Source organism: Ovis aries, chromosome 15 (assembly GCF_016772045.2).
Source record: "Ovis aries strain OAR_USU_Benz2616 breed Rambouillet chromosome 15, ARS-UI_Ramb_v3.0, whole genome shotgun sequence".
NCBI classification, from domain to species: domain Eukaryota; kingdom Metazoa; phylum Chordata; class Mammalia; order Artiodactyla; family Bovidae; genus Ovis; species Ovis aries.
Genome location: NC_056068.1, coordinates 57,136,231 through 57,160,285, shown reverse-complemented (window position 1 = coordinate 57,160,285; position 24,055 = coordinate 57,136,231). Strand labels below are relative to the sequence as shown.

The 24,055-nt window shown below is 41.3% G+C and overlaps 1 protein-coding gene across 4 annotated transcripts in view; it reads left to right on the top strand.

Annotated features, from left to right (window-relative positions):
• BDNF (brain derived neurotrophic factor) overlaps positions 1 to 23,576 on the top strand; it is a 63,204-nt gene extending 39,628 nt beyond the window's left edge. For 3 of the 4 annotated variants that reach the window (XM_012096129.5, XM_042233303.2, XM_015101092.4), the window contains exon 2: positions 19,908 to 23,576. In XM_012096129.5, the coding sequence (XP_011951519.2) occupies positions 19,929 to 20,681 (753 nt within the window). In that variant the 5' untranslated portion in view covers positions 19,908 to 19,928 and the 3' untranslated portion in view covers positions 20,682 to 23,576. Of the gene's footprint in view, positions 1 to 7,181; positions 7,247 to 19,907 lie in introns of those variants that run through there. The other variant, XM_042233304.2, reaches the window with a different exon arrangement.
• The last annotated feature ends 479 nt before the right edge of the window (positions 23,577 to 24,055 follow it).

Here is a 24,055-nt window from a genome sequence, read left to right as displayed (position 1 = left end):
CTAAAAAAGCACTCTAAATGGGAAATTGGTTCTATGTAAATATTCATAAATGAGCCTTTTGGTTTCCAGTTTATAAAGCCCATCAACTCTGGACTTTTTGTGGGTCCTTCATGGGTGGTAGATGCCAAGCAGGTAATACAATCTTTTAGTGTCTAAAACATGATCTATTTTAAACAAAAACTTGCACTGACAATTTCCTCTCCTCTCTCACCTTCCCTTCCTTTACTCTGTAAGGAATCCCCATGTGCATGTCAATTACAGCACGTTCTACATTGAACCATAATTGTCTGTAATATGTCTAACCTGTTCCCCACCCCTCGCCCTCCCGCCCTACCCTTTAATAGTGAAGTCCTCAAAGGCAAGGATTCTGTCTCATTCCTTTTGGTATTCCCAGTGTCTGTGCTCAGAGAATGTCTATTAAATGAACAAAAGTTAAAATGTCAATTTCAGGAGAATCTAAGCCATAGTCATCCTACGTTATAGTCACCCTAAGCTATAAATTTGACAAGTTGACATATCCAAATAGAAGATAACCCAGCCATAGAAAGAGGATGATGACCTTTGTAGCTATGAAGGGAGAAGAGGCCAAAATGTAGCTTTAAAAATATTTGTAGGTTTTTTCCCTCATGGAATAAACATAGAGTACAACTTAGTTTCCTTCTCATGAGGAAATGACAGAAACATAGCCTGTTATGATCTTCAACTTCAATAAAATGACCAGAGCTCTGCTGATGAAATATGAGCTTGTATCCTTGACCCTGACATATACCTTGGAAGTGTTAACGCATTGTCCCTGTGTTTCTGTGAACATTTTTTTTTAAAGAATTGTTTTTGATCTAGTGAATCTCTAACTCAGTATTTAACCATATAATATTGACTATTTTGGGGTAACATTGAAACACCTCCCTTGAAAGCTATTGAGTTAGCTGGGCGTGCACCCAACCTCCATAACTAATTTTTTTTATTATATTTGAAAATCAGTGAGAATTTAAACTCAGGATTCAGTCACTTGAAGAATCTATTAAGAGTTACCAAGTTAATTATTCCTGCTTTACAAGAAACTTACTTGAAAATTATTTTCCTAAAGCAAAGTGCATTTAAACTTGGTAAGTTCTTAATAACCTGTGCTGAATGAATAAATGAATCCTGAACTAAAATAGAACACATTCTGATTCTTAATCAGAGGTGGTTTAAACCTTTTGTGCAAGAGGGGACTCTGACTTGAAATAATACAGGATAGTAAGCCTCCTAGAGAAATTTCTGTAAGGAAGCATGGGTTGATTGTGAAAATGAAGCTAAAAGTGAGAGGACATGGCATTTGACCCCAAGGAGCCTGAGAACGTCTCAGCAGGGTTCATCAAAGTCATTAAGTGGTGGTCTCAGAATGCATGGTACTGTTTCGACTACCTAGACCCAACTGGAATCAGGAACCTTGCTCAAAGACCTTCCTTAATCAAAGCAGAAAGGAGTTCTTCACTTTCTTCTGAGTTCCAAAGAGGCTTCTGGTTTCCAGGCATCTAGATAGCAGTACCAAGTTAGGGTACCACCAGTGAACTTCCTCCTGTGGTTACTTCCTACTTCTTGGAATGTTTCACTTCAGGAAGGTGAGGAAAGCAACCTTGGGGTTTTCATGATGAGTTTAACATTGTGGTGCAGCTTTGGCCATCCATTTCATAGGAGATCTGCTTTCCAGATGATGTACAGATGTACATATGGAGATGAGTGGGTTTTTCCCTTTCTTGCCTTTTTAAAGAGTCTTTTTTTTTTTCATTCTGTTTCTAAATTTGGTGCGTAAGGTCCTCCAGGGAGCATTTGTAAAAGTATCTGAAGTTTGCATCTGATTTTGGAGGAAAGTTGGAGGCCTACCTGCATGTGACAGGCACACGGCTTCAGCGGCTACACTGATTGCAAAGATAAGGGCCATCCTTTGGGATCATTTGTTTGACATTGATCATGCATCTGTATTCAGGTCTGAATGTTTGCCCCATATATGTTTCCCTGATTTCCCTGTTAAGGCTTCTGGATTTTGCAGTATATTCCGTTGCAGATGACCACATATGGAGTCATTTAACCACGTGTTTTCCTCTTCAAAGTCTTTCTTTGGCATTCTACTCTTATGTTCTGTTTAATTTAGGTTCCATCGTGTAGAAGTCTTCTTTCTTCGCCACCATCTGAGTATCTCAGAGACTTTGGGGGATGGGTCTCGTTCTCCTCCTGTGTTTGGCCATCACCACTCAGCTTGGTGTTATGCTTTACTTGCAAAGGTTCTTTATAGGACTGCCCTTTGTTGGTGACCCTTGGCGTGATGCTGTGGCAGGTAGGGTGAGAACTCTGACCCTCTGCCTGTCACAGAGCTGAGGGAACAGAGTCCTTGAATGGGCTCACTCGGGAAGGTTCACCCACAAATTTGCCCAATTTGTTGGTTAAAAAAAAATGAGTAGTTATCAGCCATTTCATAGGGTCAACTTAATAGCAAGTGGGAAAAATAGGACCAGAACTCAGATCTTCAGCCCCCTAGCCCCAGAGACTATTTTCTACATCCAACCATCCTACTTTAGACTGGTTTCTTCCAGGAAAATATCTCCAAAATTGAGATGGGTGGCCACCGCCACCCAGAGTTTTTAAGATCTTTCTTGAATTTGTTACGATATTACTTATATTTTTATGTTTTGGTTTTGGGCTACGAGGCACATGGGATCTTAACTCCCTAACCAGATGTTGAACCCCCTGCACTGGAAGGTGAAGTCTTAGCCACTGGACCACCAGGGAGGCCCGCCTTCCCCCAACCCAGAGTTTTTATTTTAGTTACCACCAGGTGCCAGAACTTCTCTGAATCTCTGGAGTGTCTGTTGCATCAGAGCAGTTTGAAGGATTCTTTGGTGCCAAAAATGAAGCCTCTAGGTTAAACATTTTAATTGGTTATTTTTTAAGTTTTTGATAATTTATTGACATGATTCATAAATCAAAATAGTATTAAAATGTCTGCATTGAGAAGTCTTGTCCCACCTGTGCTATGCTCGCTTGTAACCCCACCTGACACATACTTCCTGTGGGGTGGATATTTGTTTCCATCTCATGTGAATCCTTTACAGTGTGTTTATATGGAAATACAGGTAAATATGGATATTATTTATATTACCCGATTTTAAAGCAAAAGATAGTATGTATATGTATACATGGGCTGATCTGTATCTTGCTTTTATCACTTACCAATATATTTCAGAGAGCTTTCCATTTCAGTATATGGAAGCTAACTTGTTCCTTTCAATTGTGTGAATTTATTATGAATATGTACTATAGTTTATCTGTTTTCCTTTAGCTAGAAATGGGGCTTCTTTTTAGTTGCTATTCTGTGCTTTATTGCAATTAATAACCTTGTGTATTCGTCATTTTGTACATATGTACCTACCTGTTACTGTACATGTATTCTCAGGGAAATTCATTTAAAAGTTTGATAAATATTGCCTTACTGTACTGCAGAAAGGTCTTGAACTGTTTGTATAGCCACCATCCGTAAATGAGAGTGCTTGTTTCAGTACCAACCTTATCAACAGAGTGCATATTAGTCTGAAAGATGAGAAACAGGAGGTGACCTTGTAAGTGAGGCCTCAGTCTCTTCCCTGGCCTCTGGTTTGCAGCGGGGATGCTGCCCAGTTCTAAGAACTGGTGCCGGCATCAGTTCCAATGGAAGTAATGTCTCAGCGTGGCCATGGGTGTGTGCCAGCTCTAGTGACACACATGGAATGGACCCGCGTTGCCACTTGCAGAATTTCCTGCAGTGGGAGGTTACACCTGCATTCATTATTCACCTAATAGCAATACTGGGTCGAAAGAGCCCAGCAGTGTTTACTGGGGCAGAAAAGGCAATTGTCCCACTGCAGTGCACCGCGTACCAGGCTTTCAACACTTGTTTCCCACCTGCTAACCTTATTTCTAGGGACTGAGTTCAAGAGAGAGATCCCAAATCACAGTGGAAGTCTCCCTAAGCTTGAAACTTTCATTCCCACGGGGACACTCTTTTGAAAAATAATTTTGTGCTTCCCCCAAGAATGGCAATCCACTCCAGTATCATTGCCTGAAGAATCCCATGGACCGGAGAGCCTTGGACTACAGTTCATGCGGTTGCAAAGAGTCAGATACAACTGAGCAACTAACACTACTAGTACTAAGTCTTTTATAAGATAAATTTAAACTATAGGATAGAATGTTACAGTATTGCTAGACTTCTCCAGCTGTAGGGAGTTTCCTGCATGATGCCAACAGGCCATCCTGTAAATGCAGATTTGTACCCTAGACAACATCTCCAATTGTTGAAGAGCATACATATATTCCATGTCATCTTCGCAGGACTCTCTGCCACTTTCACTGCTAAGATTGATTCTCCATTACTTTTCTCTGTGAGTTCCTGAATTTAGGGGAAAAAACTCCTTTTCATTCCACTGCATAGAGAAGTGTGCCAAATGAGACTGGCAGGATGGTTATTCAGTCCAAATGAAACTTCTTCTTTCTCATAATTTTTGATGGGGCCACTTTAAAGCAGAAAGCCACTCCTCTCCCCCTGTGAGGACCAGTTGCACTTGGGGAGTTGATTGATGACTGTATCTGGCCTACACAAGAAACATGGAATGATTCCTGGGCTTAAGGGTGGACTGCCAGAAGCTAGCTGACACACCACTGACAAATGTAGATACACATTTTCTTTTGTTAATACCTGTCAAGGCTTCACAACAGGCATTTCCAGTTTTGTTCTCAAGCTCCTTACAGCTGCTTCTCTAGAAGCTTGCTGTCTTCTGAGGGTGACTATTGCCAGAAGCAAGGTGTTGTTTTAGGCCATCATCATCTGACCCACCACACACATTCAGGACATCATCCCAGGTGTATGTTCTGCATCAGCTCTGTAGAGCCATGGGGTCCGTTTTGCCTAGCCCACATGGAGGGCCTCAGGGTACCAGTTGGGTGGCAGAGAAGATGCATGAGGCCTGCATTCCATTACCCTTCTTCCTTTGGCTTTTTGGCACGATGGTTCCTATTAGCGCAGTCTGAGAGTCCGCCGTTCTGTCTACACTGGACCATCTGGTCTCCTGTCTTTGGGGCCCTAACTTGTCTGAACTGCTCCCCGAGAATAACTTTGACACTCTCTAGCCTTACGTTCACTCCCGTCTCAGACCCTCAGCTCTACTCTTTTTTTTTTTTTAATTTTTGACTTCACTGGATCTTTGCTGTGGTGCTCAGGCTCTCTAGTTGTGGAGCGTGGGCTTGGTTCCCCGCGGCATATGGCATCTTAGTTCCCGGACCAGGGATCAAACCCGTGTCCCCCTGCATTAAAAGACAGTCTCAACCACTGGACCACCAGGGAAGTCTGCCCACAGCCCTGTTCTTGAGTAACAGGACAAACTGCACGGATCAGAAGCGGGGTAGCCTATTTTGCCAGGTCTCTACGCTTGGAAGGGATCAGGTTGAGATACTAAAAAGAAAGATTTTTATGTCACAAGTATTTTTTAAAGGCACTCGGGTGCTTCTTGATTGAAGTCATTCTTGCATATGTGGAGCTGACAGGCGTGTCCTTGGTAGTTGTGGCTCCTAGTCTGAAAAGCATGTGGTTCTTTTCCAGTGCCCAAAGAGACCTCCAGGGGAAAATGTCTGGCCATGTCCAATAAATTCCTGCAGAGTTTTGACACTCTGCCCTGTTAAGTATGCATGTATGGTTGGTACCTTGAGGGATAATTCAATATTGGGAAGAGGGTAGTGAAGAGGAAACCTTAGGATTATATTCAACCTCTGTGGAATTAGCATGTAAACAAACTACTTATTAGGAATGATCACATGGGGCTTTGCTTAAATAAATAAGAAACTGGTGCAATGGACTTCCCTAAAAATATAAGACACCACATCCACATCTGACCCCATATGGATAAAAGCATGCAAGCCAGCCGGGTTCACATTCCATTTCCACCACATGCCGGGCATATGATGTTAGGCAATATGATTTATAAATCTCTCTGAGTCTCAGTATTCTCAGCTGTAAACTTACTATTCATAATTAGATTATTTACCTCCAGAACCAATAAATGTTAGCTATTATTTTAAATCACTTTCTAATTCGAAGAGAAGTTTGACATTACTTATTTAATGTAATGTCCCAGAGCATCTTCCGCAAATCCCCACTATATACACCACTACCAATACTGTATGTCTTTATGGTACTGTGTCGAAACATGGCCTTCCTTACCTTGCTTAGATTAAATATATTAGTGTTAAGAGTCTGCATGTCTTCAGTTCAGTTCAGTCGCTCAGTTGTGTCCAACTCTTTGCAACCCCATGAATCGCAGCACGCCAGGCCTCCCTGTCCATCACCAACTCCCGGAGTTCGCTCAGACTCAATGTCCATCAACTCAGTGATGCCATCCAGCCATCTCATCCTGGGTCGTCCCCTTCTCTTCCTGCCCCCAATCCCTCCCAGCATCAGAGTCTTTTCCAATGAGTCAACTCTTCGTATGAGGTGGCCAAAGTACTGGAGCTTCAGCTTTAGCATCATTCCTTCCAAAAGAAATCCCAGGGCTGATCTCCTTCAGAATGATGTAGGCGTCAATGTTGAGTGAAAAGGATTGGAGGCAAGCAGATGTTCTCACAGTCCTCATACTCATGAAACCACAGAATTGAATGTTTCCTATAGGTACAGTCTGTGATGTGGATATTTCCTGACCAGCCATATGGATCTTCTGTCATCTGAGATGTTAGTATTTTCCTTGTATCTTATAGTAGCTCTGGAGCACAGCCAGTTTCTAGAATAGGGTCCACCTGGTTCATTATGTTTAGGGCCCAGAAACCAGCTTCCCTGGGCTCTTCAAATGAACGGTGACACACAGAAGAGTTAGGGGCTGGGGTGAGGGCAGTGGGCGGGGGACTGCAATTATTCTTGCTCCTGCATTAAGCTACAAATAATGAGGACTTTCCTGTGCTTTATAGTAAGCAATTAAAAGAAATTATAGAGTTGGATGCAAAAATAACCTGAAGGACAACTCTGTGTGTGGAGCCACCAGCTTTCTCCATGTGTGGAAAAGGTTAATCCTCGTGAATGCTCAGAACACTGTGTTGCTGCAGACAGGGTGGCGTGTCCACACATGTTTGGCCTCTACCCACACGCTTCTCTATGGTATGACTGTGCATCCCAGAAGGAGGGCTGTGGCTGTGTACTGGTGCTGCAGTGGAATTTAACAAACTGATTCCTGAAAATGGTCTCATAAAGGTGAGCTTTTCTTCTCTTGCTCACTTTATCTTTCCCCTAGGATTTCTTGGTAGTGGCTTCTAAAGGAATGTTATTCTTTTGATTCTAGAGGCAACTTATCCATCCACATTCTTCCCCTACCTGTTTTCACCTCTCTTGCTTTGTTAAAAATTAAAATTTTGTGTATTTCCGAAGATGGGGTCTGATCTAGAGGGAGGTCTCTTCATGCATCCCATTCTCTTTCCACCCCTTCTGACTTAATGACATTGAAGCCTTCCAGTTTGGACCTAAGATGGGTCTAATTATGTGCGGATATTCTTTCTATATGGAAATTGCTCAGATAACTAATTAACCACAGGCATACATTGGCTATGGAAATTTTCAGGAGCACCATCTGTGGAAACACTGAGAAGGGCATGCCTTTACCGCAGCTCTGGGGTCCATTAAGAGCGTGTTTGTGTGGCGACGGCGTCGAGTGGGTGTCGGCTCACAGCTGTCAAACTCCCCACAGCATCTCCTGGCAGGAACTCAAGAGTTTTAAGTCCAGCAGCACCCTGAGAGCAGCCCATCGATGTGACATTGCCGCTTCTGAAGAAAAAGACTGAAATAGGACAGACGGGTCTTAACTTTCTTCTCTGCTTTTTTTTTTTTTCCCCCAATTGTAATTGTTCTGGCATGTTCCCAGTCTCCACATTGTGGCAAACTTCTTAAAGGGGGCTTTTCTTTATCGTCTGGTTTGAGTTACTGCATGTTCTCCCCTTAGGGACAGAGAATGCAGTTTTGTTACCCCTGCATTTTTTTTTTTTTAAGATAGAGCATGCTCCTTCCTGGATCCAGAAACCTAGAAGAAGATCTGGGTTCTGCTGTGCTTTCACAACAGCCCCTGTCAGTAGGCGCGCCTTGTTTGGGGAGGCAGTCCCTAACAGCACTGACGTCTGTGTCAACTCTGTGGGGCTCAAGGTGTATCTGGCTGGGAAAACAGGGTTCTGTGGCATCTCAGCCCCACCCATTCACCAGTGATTTAACAGCCACGATATCAGGGTTCTCCATGTGAGTCATTCGCATTTGTACCGGTGAACTTGGTGACTTCTTAGGCTTTGGAAATTAGCCATCTTTTCAGTCCTTTGTAAAAGCCTGAACAGTGGACCAGTCTCCAGTTCTGTTTATGAAACTACCCCATCAACTTCCTGATAATGTCATTCAACTCAAATTTTTTACTTTTCTTTAGAAATCTTTTTTTTTTTTAAGCATTTTTGGTGCTTCCATCTTGAAACAAATGATCCTAGATGTTGGAACTCAACTGAGAAATTGAGTTGCTCCTGGGTACCTTATTGAAATAAAGACCGACTTGAGTTGTGGAGGGGATTTTGATGCTTTATACTTTCGAGTTTGACTATTTGCTGCTGCTGCTGTTGTTTTTGTTTGTTTGTTTGTTTGTTTTAGCCTCACCGTTTGGCTCGCAGGATCTTAAATTCCTCGACCAGGGATTGAACCCTGAGGTTGAGCCTCAGCAGTAAAAGTGAGGAATCCTAACCACTGGATTGCCAGGGAATTCCATGTTGTAGTTTTCTTTTGTGAGTTTTTGTTTTAATTTCATAGTACTTGGTAGGAGAGAGCTGGATCTGTTTGTTTTAGGACAAGCCTAGAAATAAGAAATCTCCATTGAGTGGGTGAGTCTGTTCTTTCTGCCTCTGTTCCATTATTTCAAGACAGAAGCACTCAAAAGGATCAGAGACATCTGGCTGAAAGTATTTGCCTGGATATCTACTAGCTGCTGTAACTAGTCATATCGTTTCCAGTGTCATTCTGCTTGAGTCAGTGGTGTTAAGGTTGCAATGATTAGGGAAGCCAATTATGCTTGCCTTTGCCTTGTAGCACTGAGATAAAAATTAGTGACTGAGTGGAAGTCTGGATTTAGGTCAGTAGTACTCTATAAATTTTCATTCAGCCTGTCACATTTATAGGTATCCTGCGCTTTACGGTATAAACACAATAGTGGAAAAGCCAGTTGACATAAAGGGAACCCAGATTTTACTTAACATTATAGAAGCAAAACTACTTTCCCACCTAATAAATGTCCAAATAAAACAAGTTGAACCAAGGAAGATACTTAAGTTGATGTTAACCCTATCATTTCTGTGTCTTATCACTTAGTCCAGTGCTTCTCAACTTTTAATATGTATGTGAATCACCTTGAAGTTTATGAGCCTTGTTGAAATGCAGATTCTGACTGAGTGGATGTGTGGATGGGATGGAGCAGGGGAAGCCGAGAATCTGCTTTTCTTATTAGCTCCCAGGTTTTGCTAATGGTATAGGCCTGTGGATTCCACTTTGGGAAGCAAGACTTCATTTAATTTCAGCCCATGGAAACTGATCCCATACCGATATTTCCTAAAACTTATTTCAGGCTCCACAGGTTTTTCCTTCTGTTGTAACAGATTGGAATTGCATTAATATACTTAGCTTATAAATATAGCACTAAAAAAATTATCTGAAGTTTGAGACTTTAGGTTGCATGAAATAAATTTTATAATTAATTTTTTTCTGTAAATTCAAAGCCTGTGTGATTAAATATAACTTAAATGCCTATGTTATAATGAGGTTTGTATCTCCTTATTTACTATTTCCACGGTTATTTCCCTTTGTAGGATAATTTTCCCTATGATTTCACAGGATTTGTAGAGATCAACACTTGATAATTTTTTCAGGCCCTTCCTTACACAGTGGATTACTAAAACTTCACAGCACCAGGTAGACAGTGTCTTCATAATTAATATTACTGTCTACCCTGTGTGGAAATTTGATAAATAATTCCTTGCTTTGGATCATTTAATAGTCAGAACATTATTAAATATGAACTTTATTTTAGATCATTATGATAAATTCCACCAGAGATTCTAAGGAAAACAAAATCCTATTAATAATTAAAGAAGTTAGTTTTTTAATTGAATGTTAACTGCCATTTGGTTCTTACAATCTAACAATTGGTAGTTTGTTTTTTTTTTAAAAAAAGCATCTTTTAAACAGTCTGCTTACTTGATACGCACATGACTTGCATATGCCTGAGACTTCTTTATTAGAGGCTAGAGATGTGCCCTGTGGGGCAGTATTAGCGTGCAGAGCATGGGTAAGACTGCCAGCTCTGTGCAGCTCTGCTTTCAGGGATGCTCCCTTGGTTCTAGCAGAACAGCAGGTTTCCCAGGGCAGTAACGATGGAAGCACTTGGAGACCTTCACACGGCGACAGCTGTGCCCAGGGTTAGACTGCCAGGTGGGGTGTTCTCTGCCCAGACTTGGTTCATCTGCCAGGCATTTTCTGTCTCTTATTCCAAAATTCAGTCCATCATTGTCATTCACTTCAAGTCTTACTGTTCTAACTTTAATTGTGCTCAGTCGCTTCAGTCCTGTCCAGCTCTTTGCGACCCTGTGGACTGCAGCCCACCAGGCTCCTCTGTTATGGGATTCTCCAGGCAAGAATACTAGAGTGAGTTGCCATGCCCTCCTCCAGGGGATCTTCCTGGCCCAGGGATAGAATCTGAGTCTCCTCCATCTTCTGCATTGCAGGTGGATTCTTTACCTGCTGAGCCACCAGGGACACCCCTTACTTTAACTGCACCTTCCTGCTTTAATTGTGCCTCCCTAAAAACCACGCAAATGTTGCCAGCACAAAGGGAACAGCGTCATTTAGCATGTGTGAGGACGTAGTTTGTGCAAGGTACTGTACAAACTGCATTAATTCAGAAAATGCCTAATCCTTTGCTGATGGAGAGTATGATCTAGTTTGACTCCTGGATAAGGTGGGTCTCCAACCAGTGAAAAAAAAAAATCATTTTTTCAGAAATAGGGTGGGGAATAGAAAGAGTGAATAGAGGACCAGAGTTATACGGCTTTCTATCAAAGGAGTATGTACATCTGTGTATTAAATTTATGCTTCAGGGAAATACACTTTCTTTCCATGGTACTTGCATGTATGTGTCACTCTGGGTTTGAACTAAGAACCAGCAGTTTCTCTGGCACTCCTGGTGAGGCTAAGTAATGTCCCCAGGTGTCACTCATCACCATGGGCATCCTCAGGGATCAGAGAGTAGTGTGAAGCACTGTGTTTTATAGGAAGTATAATCAGATGCTCTTGGACATAAACTATGTTTTGGTTTAAAAAAAACTACGTTTTTAAAGGAACTTTCTTCACAGCTTTGGAACATGTACATGATCAGATATCATTTACTGAAATATTGATTAGTTTCAATTGATTGGTCATTCAAGTAAGTAGGTGAACATCTGAGCTTTTCCCTCTCCATTTTATTTATGGATTCCAGCGACCCATTATTTTAGTTAAGGAATGTGAGGTATTTCTGTTTTTAAGTCTTCTTGGCTAAGCAACATGTACCTAATGGGCAAACGATACAAAAATAATGCAGAGGGATAGAAGAATCTAGTCCCTGTAGGTTAAAGCCAGGTTTTCCTCTGGAATCTGAGATTCTGACCTTGTTCTATCAGGGGACCCACAGTGAGTGGATGAGTTGATTAAAAACTCTGGGTCTCTTTCCTCTTAGATGAAATGGGGATAATTATAGTTACCTGCACCTCTAGGGTACTATGAGTCTTAATTACTTAATATTTGCAAAGCATTTAGAGATCTTTGAATTAAAAGTGCTGAGCAGTAGAACCCAAGTTCAGTGTAATCATAATTGGAATGAGAGTTTATATTCTTGCCTTCTCTCCATCTCCCTCTGTTCTGTTCTTTTGGCCAAGACAGACATGGCTTGTGGCTACCACCTAACTCTGCATACTTCTCTCTAACCCCTTTGCTTTTGGCAACTAAAGCCTAAAAATACATACATAGAATAAGTTAAAAGATATGTCCAGGCTCTTAACCCCTACTCCATACGTACTCCTTAATATTTACTTTCAAAGCTCAATAGCCACTAAGAATAAAATCAATTAATTAACTTGTCTCTTCCAGTGTATCATTTCTTTCAGGTTCTCCTACACTTGGTGATAAACTGAACTTCTCAAAGCATTCCTCCCACTCAGAAACTCTGGTTGATTCTTCCATGCTTGTTTGGCAGGTTCCAAATTCTTTAGCATCACCCTAAAAGAGTCTTTCAAAACCTGTCAGTCATTCTCTCTTATTCCTCCCTATTCTAGAACTCTTTTCCCCAGAAATATTGTTGTTGTTCAGTTGCTAAGTCATGTCCAACTCTTTGCAGCCCCATGAACTGCAGCACACCAGGCTTCCCTGTCCTTCACTATTTCCCTGAGATCCATTGAGTCAGTGATGCCAACCAACCATCTCATCCTCTGTTGCCCCCTTTCCTGGCCCTCAATTTTTCCCAGCACCAGGGTCTTTTCAAATGAGTCAGCTCTTTGCATCAGGTGGCCAAAGTATTGGAGCTTCAGCTTCAGCACCAATCCTTCCAATGAATATTCAGGGTTGATTGCCTTTAGGATTGACTATTTTGATCTCCTTGCAGTCAAAGCTACTCTCAAGAGTTTTCTCCAGCACCACAGTTTGAAAGCATTAATTCTTTGGCACACAGACTTCTTTATGGTCCAATTCTCTCATCCATACATGACTACTGGAAAAACCATAGCTTTGACCATACAGACCTTTGTTGGCAAAGTGATGTCTCTGCTTTTTAATACATTGTCTAGGTTTGTCACAGCTTTTCTTCCAAGGAGCAAGTATCTTTTAATTTTGTGGCTGCAGGCACCACCTGCAGCGATTTTGGAGCTCAAGAAAACTGTTTCCATTGTGTTCCCATCTTTGTGCCATGAAGTGATGGAACCAGATGCCATGATCTTAGTTTTTTGAATGCTGAATTTTAAGCCAGCTTTTTCACTCCTCTTGCACCTTCATCAAGAACCTCTTTCATTCCTCTTCACTTTCTGCCATAAGGATGGTAGCATCTGCATATCTGAGGTTGTTGATATTTCTCCCTGCAATCTTGATTCCAGCTTGTGAGTCATCCAGCCCAGCATTTTGTATGATGTACTCTGCATTTAAGTTAAATAAGCAGGGTGACAATATACAGCCTTGATGTACTCCTTTCCCGATTTTGAACCAGACTATTGTTCCATGTCCAGCTCTAACTGTTGCTTCTTGTCCTGCATACAGATTTCTCAGGAGACAGGTAATAAGTGTACTCCATGCCTCTAACCCAGCTGCTGTCCATCCAGTGGGATCCTTTCTGGATACATTTAAATCCTTTCTATCCTTCGATGTCTTGTTCACAAAGTATTCTTCATTCTGTAGCTAGAAGTAACCTCGTTCTCTTTATAGAACTGTACCTGTAATTTCCTGGGTCATTTCTACCCTTATATCTTAGTTACTTTACATATATGTTCTACTTCCGTCCTAGACTGTAAAGCTTGAAAACAGATCATGTCTGATGAATGAACAACAACAGTAAGCCTAATATATGCATGGAATGAAACTGGATACAAATTAAAGATTATTGATATTGACTTGAAAGATTTTGTTAAGGTGGCTCTTAATTGATTTGCATCATGTATGTTAGAAATTAAATATTAATTGATAATTTTGCCAACATTACCATTATTCTTGTTGCTTATAGAACTAACATAAGCAAGTATATCTTTAAACTGTGTTTTCTTTGACTACATGCTCATAGACAGAACTCAAAGGGATTGGGGAACAAACAGAGCTTTGTAGTTCTCTCCCTGTATTCCCGAATTATCCATATTATTGTTTGGTTCCCCTTCTTAGCTCTGGCATGAAAACTTGGCTCCAGCATGCGTAAATTTTTGCAAAGCTTTCTTTTAGAGGAGGACTGAATTGTCTGAAATTCCATCTGCTGAACTAATCAAGCCTTAAAACTGAAGGGTCTTGAAGGTCAAAATATCATCTTAATGGTGCTGCCTTTAGAAAGTTGGACTCTGAGATATATACAACCAGAGAAAACTGTGTCCACACTTTATAAGCTTCTTCTTTGACCACTTTTCATAGCACTGCCTCTCCTCCCTGCAGTTAAATATTTTAAATTTAAAAAATATTTAGAACATATATCCTGATGGTAAAAATGTAGACAGTGAAACAGGTAACCTTTTATTAATAGCTGTATGATGTCTGACAGATTACTTGACCTCTCTGAACAGTAATTCTCTCATCTGTATAATGTGGATAATAACACCTGTTCTATCTCCTTGTGACAGTCAAATGATGATTGTGAATGTTCTGTAGTTTTTTAGACAAATAAAAGCTATTACTACAGCATGCTGTCATGGATATTCATCTGGTTGAATGTTTAAAACTTGTGAGTAAGGCTTAAAAGCAAACCTCATTTCTATTTCATTAAGTTTCTTTTTAGCCCTGTGCACTGTGTTTAATTTTTCAAGAATGGGGCTAAAAACAACTTGCCTAGCATTTTATACATGTGGTTGAGTTGATTGTTGTAAGGCTTGGAACAGAATTAGCAGCAATGAATTTTGTTGTATATAAATAGATATATAGACTAACAATCTACTTAGTAATTTTGCATAGCCTCTTTTATCTCCTGCATAATAAAGGCTCATCTGAAGAAACTGTCAAGAGAAGAAAATTGTCATGGAAGTACTTACTTAGCCTTTTATGATTTCCTAATATGGTATATAGAATCACTCATTAAAGAGGTAAATAGAAGAAAGGACATTAAAAGACTGAAAGTTCTAATTTTTGCTATAATTATTATTACTGCCCCCTTTTCAAGTCTTCTCTTACAAACAGCTACACAGGAAGTAGTGTTTCTCTTAGAAACAGCTACACAGTTAGTGTGTTATAGTATTATTTGTAGTATTATTTGTTTTTTAAAATTATTTGTAGTATTTTTAGTAGTTGTAGTATTATTTGTTTTTAAAAATTATTTATAGTATTATTTGTTTCTCTTAGAAACAGCTACACAGTTAGTGTGTTGTAGTATTATTTGTTTTTAAAAATTATTACTCAAGTAAAATTTTATCCTATTAGAGAAACTCCATGGCTGATAATTACCATCTATCAAATACTTTAGAGCTTATAATTTGGGATTAGCACAGCCTGTACTTGGCCTAATAATTTCGGTGAGTTCACTGGTACGTGCCATGTGGAAAGACTTCCTATGAAAATGATGTCAGAACTATGTTTTCTCATGATTTAATAAAATGGTCAGTAAGTTTGGCCTGAGTACCACTGTATTATTCAGTGTTAAGCATTATGGGGGAGTCACCTACGATTCAGCGAGCTTATCATCCAACTGAAGACTGACCATAATTAACAAACACTGTTAACAATTAACAAGTGAGTACGAAATGAAGTACTAAATGAGACGTCATGTGGAGTTTTAGAGGCAAAGAAGGTCAGTGTGTGCTGGAGCAATTAGAGAAGGTGGCACGTGTGATTTGATGCTTGAAGTGGGTCATGAAGAATAAGCAAGATTTAGTCAGAGAAAAAAAGAATTTGCCAGAAGAAAGGAACAAGTCACTTCCGGGTAATGATGTATATGGGACCCCAAGGACACTGGCTTGATCAGAGCAGAGGTGATGGAACACTGAGTAACATAAGAAAGTCAGCTAAGTGGGATGATGCCAGGTTTTGGAAGGTGTTGAATACCAAGTTAAAAAAAAAGGATGGATTTGATCTGGTGAAATAAATAATCATTGCATGTCTTCATATAAGGGCCTAAGATGAGAGGTTAGTCAGACAGTGGTCATCAGAGTTAAGTGGAGCAGAAAGGATGTCCTGTACATTGAAGGGGATGAGAGGATTATAGTCAAAATAAGATGGTGAGGGCTGTGCTGAGATAGTGGCAGTGGGATGGAGAAAATAGGATGGACAGGAGACATATTTTAGAAAAATGAGCAGGATTTCTTCATTGACTGGATTTAAAGGCTCTGAAAGAAATACATTATCAGAATTGATTCCAAGATTTCTAACCTGCATCTTGGGTGGTCCAAAGTATCAAGAAACCATTGTCAGAAATAGAAGAGTTAGAAAGGAACATTGTTCCTACAGGAAGTATTGACCTGATAAGCCAGCAGGCAGGCAGCATTGTAGAAAGGTGGCGGGTTGGGGGGAGGGGGGGTTGGAGGGGTGTGCAGGGAGGGCTTTATCACCAGGTGGGTTAATTACTGAATGTCTCCCGATGTTCTGCTCTAAGGAAGGCCCATGTTTGGGCTCAGGGTGAAAGCCAAATTATATTTACTCAGATGCCATTTGTTCCCCTGAAGTACTTGCTTGTGGAACTAATGAGAAAGTCATATATGAAGTGCTAACTACTTTTATAAGCCAAAAGTTTTTAATAAAAAGACAAAATGAGACAAGTGAAAAGCAGTAACTTTACAGTGTCAGCTTCTTTAAGCTAAGTATAGAAAAAAGGATCATTTAAAGACTCACTATGATAGTGATAATAAAATAATTTTTCAACTGTATAGTTTAAGATATCTTAATACCTTGGGCCATTTTAAGCAGCAAGTTTGGGAAGTTAGTAAACATTTACTAAACTTACCCATTTTGTTAATTCTAAGATGCACATTTTCTTATTCATTTTTTTAAACATCTCTGAATTGGCTCGTGTCTTACAGTTAATGTCATTTTATTGTCACGGGCTGTGCAGCAGTTGCAACATAGTTGTCATTGCCTTAACCAGGTTATTTTGCTTAATTTTCGTTTTTACATATGCACAAAAGTTATCTGGAGAAGGCAATGGCACCCTACTCCAGTACTCTTGCCTGGAAAATGCCATGGACGGAGGGCCATGCCTGGTGGGCTCCAGTCCATGGGGTTGCTAAGAGTCGGACACGACTGAGCGACTTCACTTTCACTTTTCACTTTCATGCATTGGAGAAGGCAATGGCAACCCACTTCAGTGTTCTTGCCTGGAGAATCCCAGGGACAGGGGAGCCTGGTGGGCTGCTGTCTATGGGGTCGCACAGAGTCAGACACGACTAAAGCGACTTAGCAGCAGCAGCAGCAGCAAAAATTATCTATGATAAAATATGTCCAAATAAGTCTAAAAGAGCTCTTTTCCATTCTAAGTGGTAATGAAAGCAATAGTTTATCTGGCTGCATTTTTTTTGTATCCTAGTGGTACCTAAAATTATGTGTTTTATAAGGATGGTATCTTAGATTTCATGAAATATGGTATTAAAAGATAGCTCAGGGACTTTTCTGGTGGTTCAGTTGTTAAGACTCTACACTTTCATTTCAGGCGGCCCAGGTTCCATCCCTGACCAGAGAACTAGATCCCTTAAGCTGCAACAAGGACCTGGCACAGCCAAAATAAAATTCTTTTTAAAAAGGTAGCTCATCACAGCAAATCTCAGCCAGTATGATATAGAGGGCAGGAGTAAAATATTCTATATTTGTCTTTTTTCAGTGACCTGCATTTGAGGTGCCCCTTGGGTTGCTTTAATTTGGACAGGGAATGCTGGGAGAAAGGGTTTTCATTCAGTGTGTAAATACTGCCTGCCAGGAATAGAAATCTCCTTGGAGGATCCAGTTCTTTGATGGTGTAGAATCCAGAACCTTTCCAGAAGCTCAGGTATTAGCAGAATGGATATCTGTGTTTTTTCCAAACCATTGTGTCTGTGCCAATCTGAGACTGTGAACTCCAAGTAGCTCCAAGCATGCTTGCTATTTGCACAAAGCAAGAGTGAATCTGCAAGGAAATTGGTTGGTGTCTGGGGACGATAATTAAGTCTCAAAGAGGGCTTTCATGATATTCATTACCTCTGGTGGCTCAGAGGTTAAAGCGTGTGCCTGCAATGCAGGAGACCTGGGTTCGATCCCTGGGTCGGGAAGATCCCCTGGAGAAGGAAATGGCAACACACTCCAGTAATCTTGCCTGGATAGTCCCATGGACGGAGGAGCTTGGTGGGCTACAGTCCATGGGGTCACAAAGAGTCAGAGACGACTGAGCGACTGACCCCCCCATAGTAGTAGAAACTGTGATTTCAATAAAAGTAGAGGACAGACACCTTGGCTCCTTATGCCCAGAGTTTCAGTTCTTTCTGCAGCATGACCTACTGACTGGAGGTAGGTTACCTTCCCTGGCAAGTGACATTTCATGGGCAGACAGGCAGTCCCCTTTCCTGCTGATTGACACAGTATAACAGCTATGGCACGTGAGTGTCTTTTTGTAAGTCCTTGCTCCAGAACTGAGGAGTAGGAATAAGTTAGAGTGTCCAGGTGTGGGGGGCGGGGAGGATGCTTCTCGTTACTACTCAGGGATGCGATGCCTCAGGTAAGTGACTCTGATGTCCTCCACCATCCGACAGTAACCTTGTGTCTGTAGGTATGTTCTCATTTCACTTGTTCGCTCATTCTAATTGGCTTCCCAGAGCATGCTTGTAAAGAGAGAGTCAAATTTAGAGTATAGCTACCCTCTGGCAAACAGGAAAAGATTAATTTTGTGGTGTGCTCTTAAGGGACTTCCCAGAAAACTTCAAAAGCCCAGAAAGAATCACCAGCTGCCTGTACCAAAATGTATACAATGCTCCTCGGCCTTTTAAAGGTACGATCAGCTCAGGGCTTGCGTGCATCCACACATGCACACAGGCCACATTCCAATAAAAAGAGAGGCTACGCTCTCTTAGATGGGTCTGCATATGAGCCAGAAAAGCAAGGGGCAAGGGGCCAGGGGAGTTAGTAGAGATGCACATGGATGCACATATGGCAGGCATTGGGAATTGCCTTCCAAGCTTTTCGATGCCTCCTTCTTCAGCTCTCTCTTAAGCAGACACATTGCTTTCATGATAGCAGCCCCAGGCATAGACGCATCATTAAAATCAACATGTAGCAAATGATTTCTGTTTGGGAATAAGCAAAACTTATATTCATTACGGCCACCCAAAGTGTAGTAAGGAAAATAAGTAGAAAGACACTAGAGCTTGACTTGGGAGCCCTGAGTTCTAACAGAAACTTTCTTCATGATGGGAGGCAAGTCCTCCGTGGCCTTTGGTTTTTTAACAGTAAAACTGGATGGCTTGATGAAATGATCTTTCTGGTTTTTTTTTTGGCCATGCCACACAGTTTTGGTCGGTTTCCTGACCAGGGACTAAACTCAGGCCACAGCAGTGAAAGTGCAAATCCTAACTACTAGACCACCAAGGAAGTCCCTCCTTCCTTCTAATGTATTATCTCCATGGGAGGAAAGAGTCAATGGGAAGACTCCTTGTAGCTCCCTGACTCGTTTTCTCATTCATGCCTGGATGGTCTATAGCTAGAAAGGCCCACCCCCCACAGGCCACTACTGGTCCCATCACACACTCCTGCCTTAGAGCCATGTTGCCAAGCTGAGGGGAAAAAATTACTATTGCCCCTGCAGTTGTTGCTTGGTAACATTTTTGATGTGTTTCTTGTGACAGCCTGAGCAGAGATCATTAAAAATTAAACTTACAAAGCTGCTCAAGTGGGAGGAAAAAACACTCAAAGCCATAGTTTTTTTCACTTGCTCAGGAGCCATCAAATTTAGGGTTTACATGCTCAACCTTGGGACCAGGGCTGCACAGCTCTGGTTTATATTAAAGCCTACTGCGCACACTACTGACATTAACCCGTGCCTGGTGCAGCTGCAAGTTTATCGCCAATACAGCAGAAACCTTGACCTTGCAGAAGGGCCTGGAATTACAGTCGGAGGGCTGCCTTGCATCCCAGCAAAAGAAAGCCCTAAACCGTCTTGTGTCCTGTCTCTGCTCTCTCCCTACAGTTCCACCAGGTGAGAAGAGTGATGACCATCCTTTTCCTTACTATGGTTATTTCATACTTCGGTTGCATGAAGGCTGCCCCCATGAAAGAAGCCAACCTCCGAGCACAAGGCAGCTTGGCCTACCCAGGTGTGCGGACCCATGGGACTCTGGAGAGCATGAATGGGCCCAAGGTGGGTTCAAGAGGCCTGACGTCCTCGTCGTCGTTGGCTGACACTTTTGAACACGTGATCGAAGAGCTGTTGGACGAGGACCAGAAAGTTCGGCCCAGCGAGGAAAACAATAAAGACGCGGACATGTACACGTCCCGGGTGATGCTCAGCAGTCAAGTGCCTTTGGAGCCCCCTCTCCTCTTCCTGCTCGAGGAATACAAAAATTACCTGGATGCCGCGAACATGTCCATGAGGGTCCGGCGCCACTCGGACCCCGCCCGCCGCGGGGAGCTGAGCGTGTGCGACAGCATCAGCGAGTGGGTGACCGCAGCGGATAAAAAGACCGCAGTGGACATGTCGGGCGGGACGGTCACGGTCCTTGAAAAAGTCCCCGTCTCGAAAGGCCAGCTGAAGCAGTACTTCTACGAGACCAAGTGCAATCCCATGGGTTACACGAAGGAGGGCTGCAGGGGCATAGACAAGAGGCATTGGAACTCCCAGTGCCGAACTACCCAGTCGTACGTGCGGGCCCTCACCATGGATAGCAAAAAGCGTATTGGCTGGCGGTTCATTCGGATAGACACTTCTTGTGTATGTACACTGACCATTAAGAGGGGAAGATAGTGGCTTTATGTTGTATAGATTATATTGAGACAAAAATGATCTATTTGTATATATACATAACAGGGTAAATTATTCAGTTAAGAAAAAAAATAATTTTATGAACTGCATGTATAAATGAAGTTTATACAGTACAGTGGTTCTACAATCTATTTATTGGACATTTCCATGACCAGAAGGGAAACAGTCATTTTTTTGCGCACAACTTTAAAAAGTCTGCTTTACATTCCTCAATGTTGTGGTTTGTTGCCGTTGCCAAGAATTGAAAAACGTTTAAAAAAAAAGTTTAAAAAATACTACTAATAAATTGCATGCTGCTTTAATTGTGAATTGATAACAAACTGTCCTCTTTCAGAAAACAGACAAAAAAAAAAAAAGAAAGAAAAAAAGTCTAACAAAAATTTGAACCAAAACATTCCGTTTACATTTTAGACAGTAAGTATCTTCGTTCTTGTTAGTACTCTATCTGTTTTACTGCTTTTAACTTCTGATAGCGTTGGAATTAAAACAATGTCAAGGTGCTGTTGTCATCGCTTTACTGGCTTAGGGGATCGGGGATGGGAGGGGTATATTTTTGTTTGTTTTGTGTTTATTTTTTGTTTGTTTTGTTTTTTAGTTCCCATAGGGTGTAGGGATGGGGAAAGAATTCCTTCCATCTATATTCTGGTTGATAAAAAGATTCATTTGTCTGTTGCAGAGATGTTGGCAGTATCAATCAGATGATTGGAAAGTGAATAAAATTATGACAAGTAAATGAAGTGCTCACTCCACTTCCCATGGCGCACCACTTAGGCGCCCACTCACCCTCTGGGCCTTGGTCGGTGGGTGGGGGTGTGGGGGGATCTTCTTCGGTCAGAAAGATCTTCATTTACTCTGAGCACATTCTTTCCCCCCCACCCCCTCTGGTCCCCTCCTTGTTTTGTTTTCTCTTAAGGGAGAAACACCAATTGCAAGCTCTGAAGTAGTTTACCACTGCTGCAAATGAGTAGACACGTTTTGTCACACCGTGGTACTCATAAGCCTAGAGAATAGTGATTTCTTTCTTTTCTTTCCTTCTTCTTCTTTTTTTTTTTTTAGAGGAGAGAAAAAACAACAACAAAAAACTCAAAAATGAAAATTCTTTTAGATGAGGGGTAAACATCTGGGTCAGTCATTATAAGGATTAAAAAAAAATCATGGTAAAGTTTAAAACTGCCTTGGAAGCAAAAGGTAGAGTTCTATACAGACCCAGAAACACCTAGATATAGAGCAGGAGTCCACACTGCCAGTGAAATGAGACTAAACAGCCATCTGGAGGCTGTGTGGAGCGGATGTATCCTTTCCAGGTGGTGCAGGAAAGATTTCTGAGTGGTCATGCTGAGGTCTAGATGGGGGTGGGGAAGGGGACTTGAGACATTCCAGAAGGGAGACCTCTAAAGGACTCATCAGGGGTGGCTCTGGCATGACACGTGTCAAGTTGCTTGGACCTCGAGCTTTAAGTGCCTACATTATCTAACAGTGCTAAGAGGTTCTCGCTGGAGGACCCCGCTCAAGCTGATTATACCCTCCGCCCCTGAATAATTTTGCATGAAGCTGTATTAGCCCAGAGCATTTTTGGAACCACATGGGTGGCATTGTGATCATGAAATGGATTCAATGAGTTGGGAGATGTTTGCTACATGAACATTGATTGCTTTGAAATTAGACATGAGGAAACCAGGGTTTTGTCTTTTGAGAACTTCAGTAAAGGGGAAGGAAAAACAGGAAAAGGTCCCCCCAAAACTCAGGTTGGATGACCACAGTTACCAATAGAAAATCTTGTCCAGGGACAAGACTTTGGAACAGTGTCTACCCATCCAAGATACCAAAGGCTTAAAGGCACCTTGCTCGGTGGGAGAGACCAGGACAAGCTGACAAAATGTTGCTCCCTGGTGAAATGATGCTCCCCACCTCCTGACCATCCTGTCTGTTCATGGAGAGGGTCCCTACCTTCCCTCTGCCATCTTGGGTTAGGAGAAATCGAGTTGGGAGCTGGAATAGTGGTCCTGGTCAAAAGGGATCTCAATGACAATTAGTGCTAAGGCCCATTTAGCCCATCGTGTAAACTTGAAAATCTCCTGGGCCCGTTCTGGAGAATCAGAAAGCCTCAAGAAATTTGCTGCATCTTAGGGTAAGGGATAAACAAAAGAGGCTGTCTACCACAACCCAGGGAGTGAAGATACCATCAGCAAATAATGTGTAACTTGTTCAGTCTTTCATTTAGAACAAGCCTATCTTTTATTGTACCATCCAAATACCTGTCTTTAAAAGAAGGGATAACTTTATGTAGTATAGGTATGTTTTGTGCTGTTTGAAATTATTATCTTTGTAATTATCTTTAACATGTAATGAATTCTCAAAATATCTGCTGTCAATTTTTCCCAGCCTCCTTTCGAGGGACAAAATTCTAAAACCAGAAAGAAGTCCCCATCACAGTTTTAAAGTGTATTGCAAAGGCCGAATCTGTGGCCAAGTAGGAGACATTTCAGCAACCATGTGGTCAGTGGCCGTCTCTTACTCAACAACCTACATCACAGTCACATGCTTGGTGGTTTACATTGACCTAAGGTTGATTTTGTTCAAATCTTTCTCTGTTGCTGTTCATTTGTGTTCCGTTTTGTTTGGTTTTGTTTTTTTTAAAAGTCTTGCTGTGGTCTCTTTGTGGCAGAAGTGTTTCATGCATGGCAGCAGGCCTGTTGCTTTTTTTATGGTGATTCCCATTGACAATGTAAGTAAATGTCTGTGGCCTTGTTCTCTCTATGGTAAAGATATTATTCACCATGTAAAACAAACCAACAAAAAAATATTTATTGTATTTTAGTATATTTATATAATTATGTTCTTGAAAAAAATTGGCATTAAAACTTAATCGCATCAGAAGCCTATTGTAAATACAAGTTCTATTTAAGTGTACTAATTAACATATAATATATGTTTTAAATATAGAATTTTTAATGTTTTTAAATATATTTTCAAAGTACATAAAATCTGGGGGTTCTGGGTTTTTTTCTCTTTACTGTAAAACAAACATGAAAACGTGTTTTGTTAAATACGTGTGTTCCTTGCCTTAAGATCAACCTGACGAGTTTCAGCAATTGCACAGCCCTCCAGAAAGGTTGCTTATTTCAAAGCATGGGAGGCCAATCCTGCAGTCTGCAAGCTTTCAAGAAGCTCTAGGATTGGGCCTGTCTTCCACAGTGGAAGACGGGGGAGTGTCATTTTCTAGGACACTTGAAAGTTTTCCCCTTTGAAGTGATATACTTTCATCAAATACCAAGCCATGTATCCTAGCAACACCAGGATCCATGAATCAGGGCTGGCTGCCTCTATTTGATTATAAAATAACTGTTTAAAAAAAT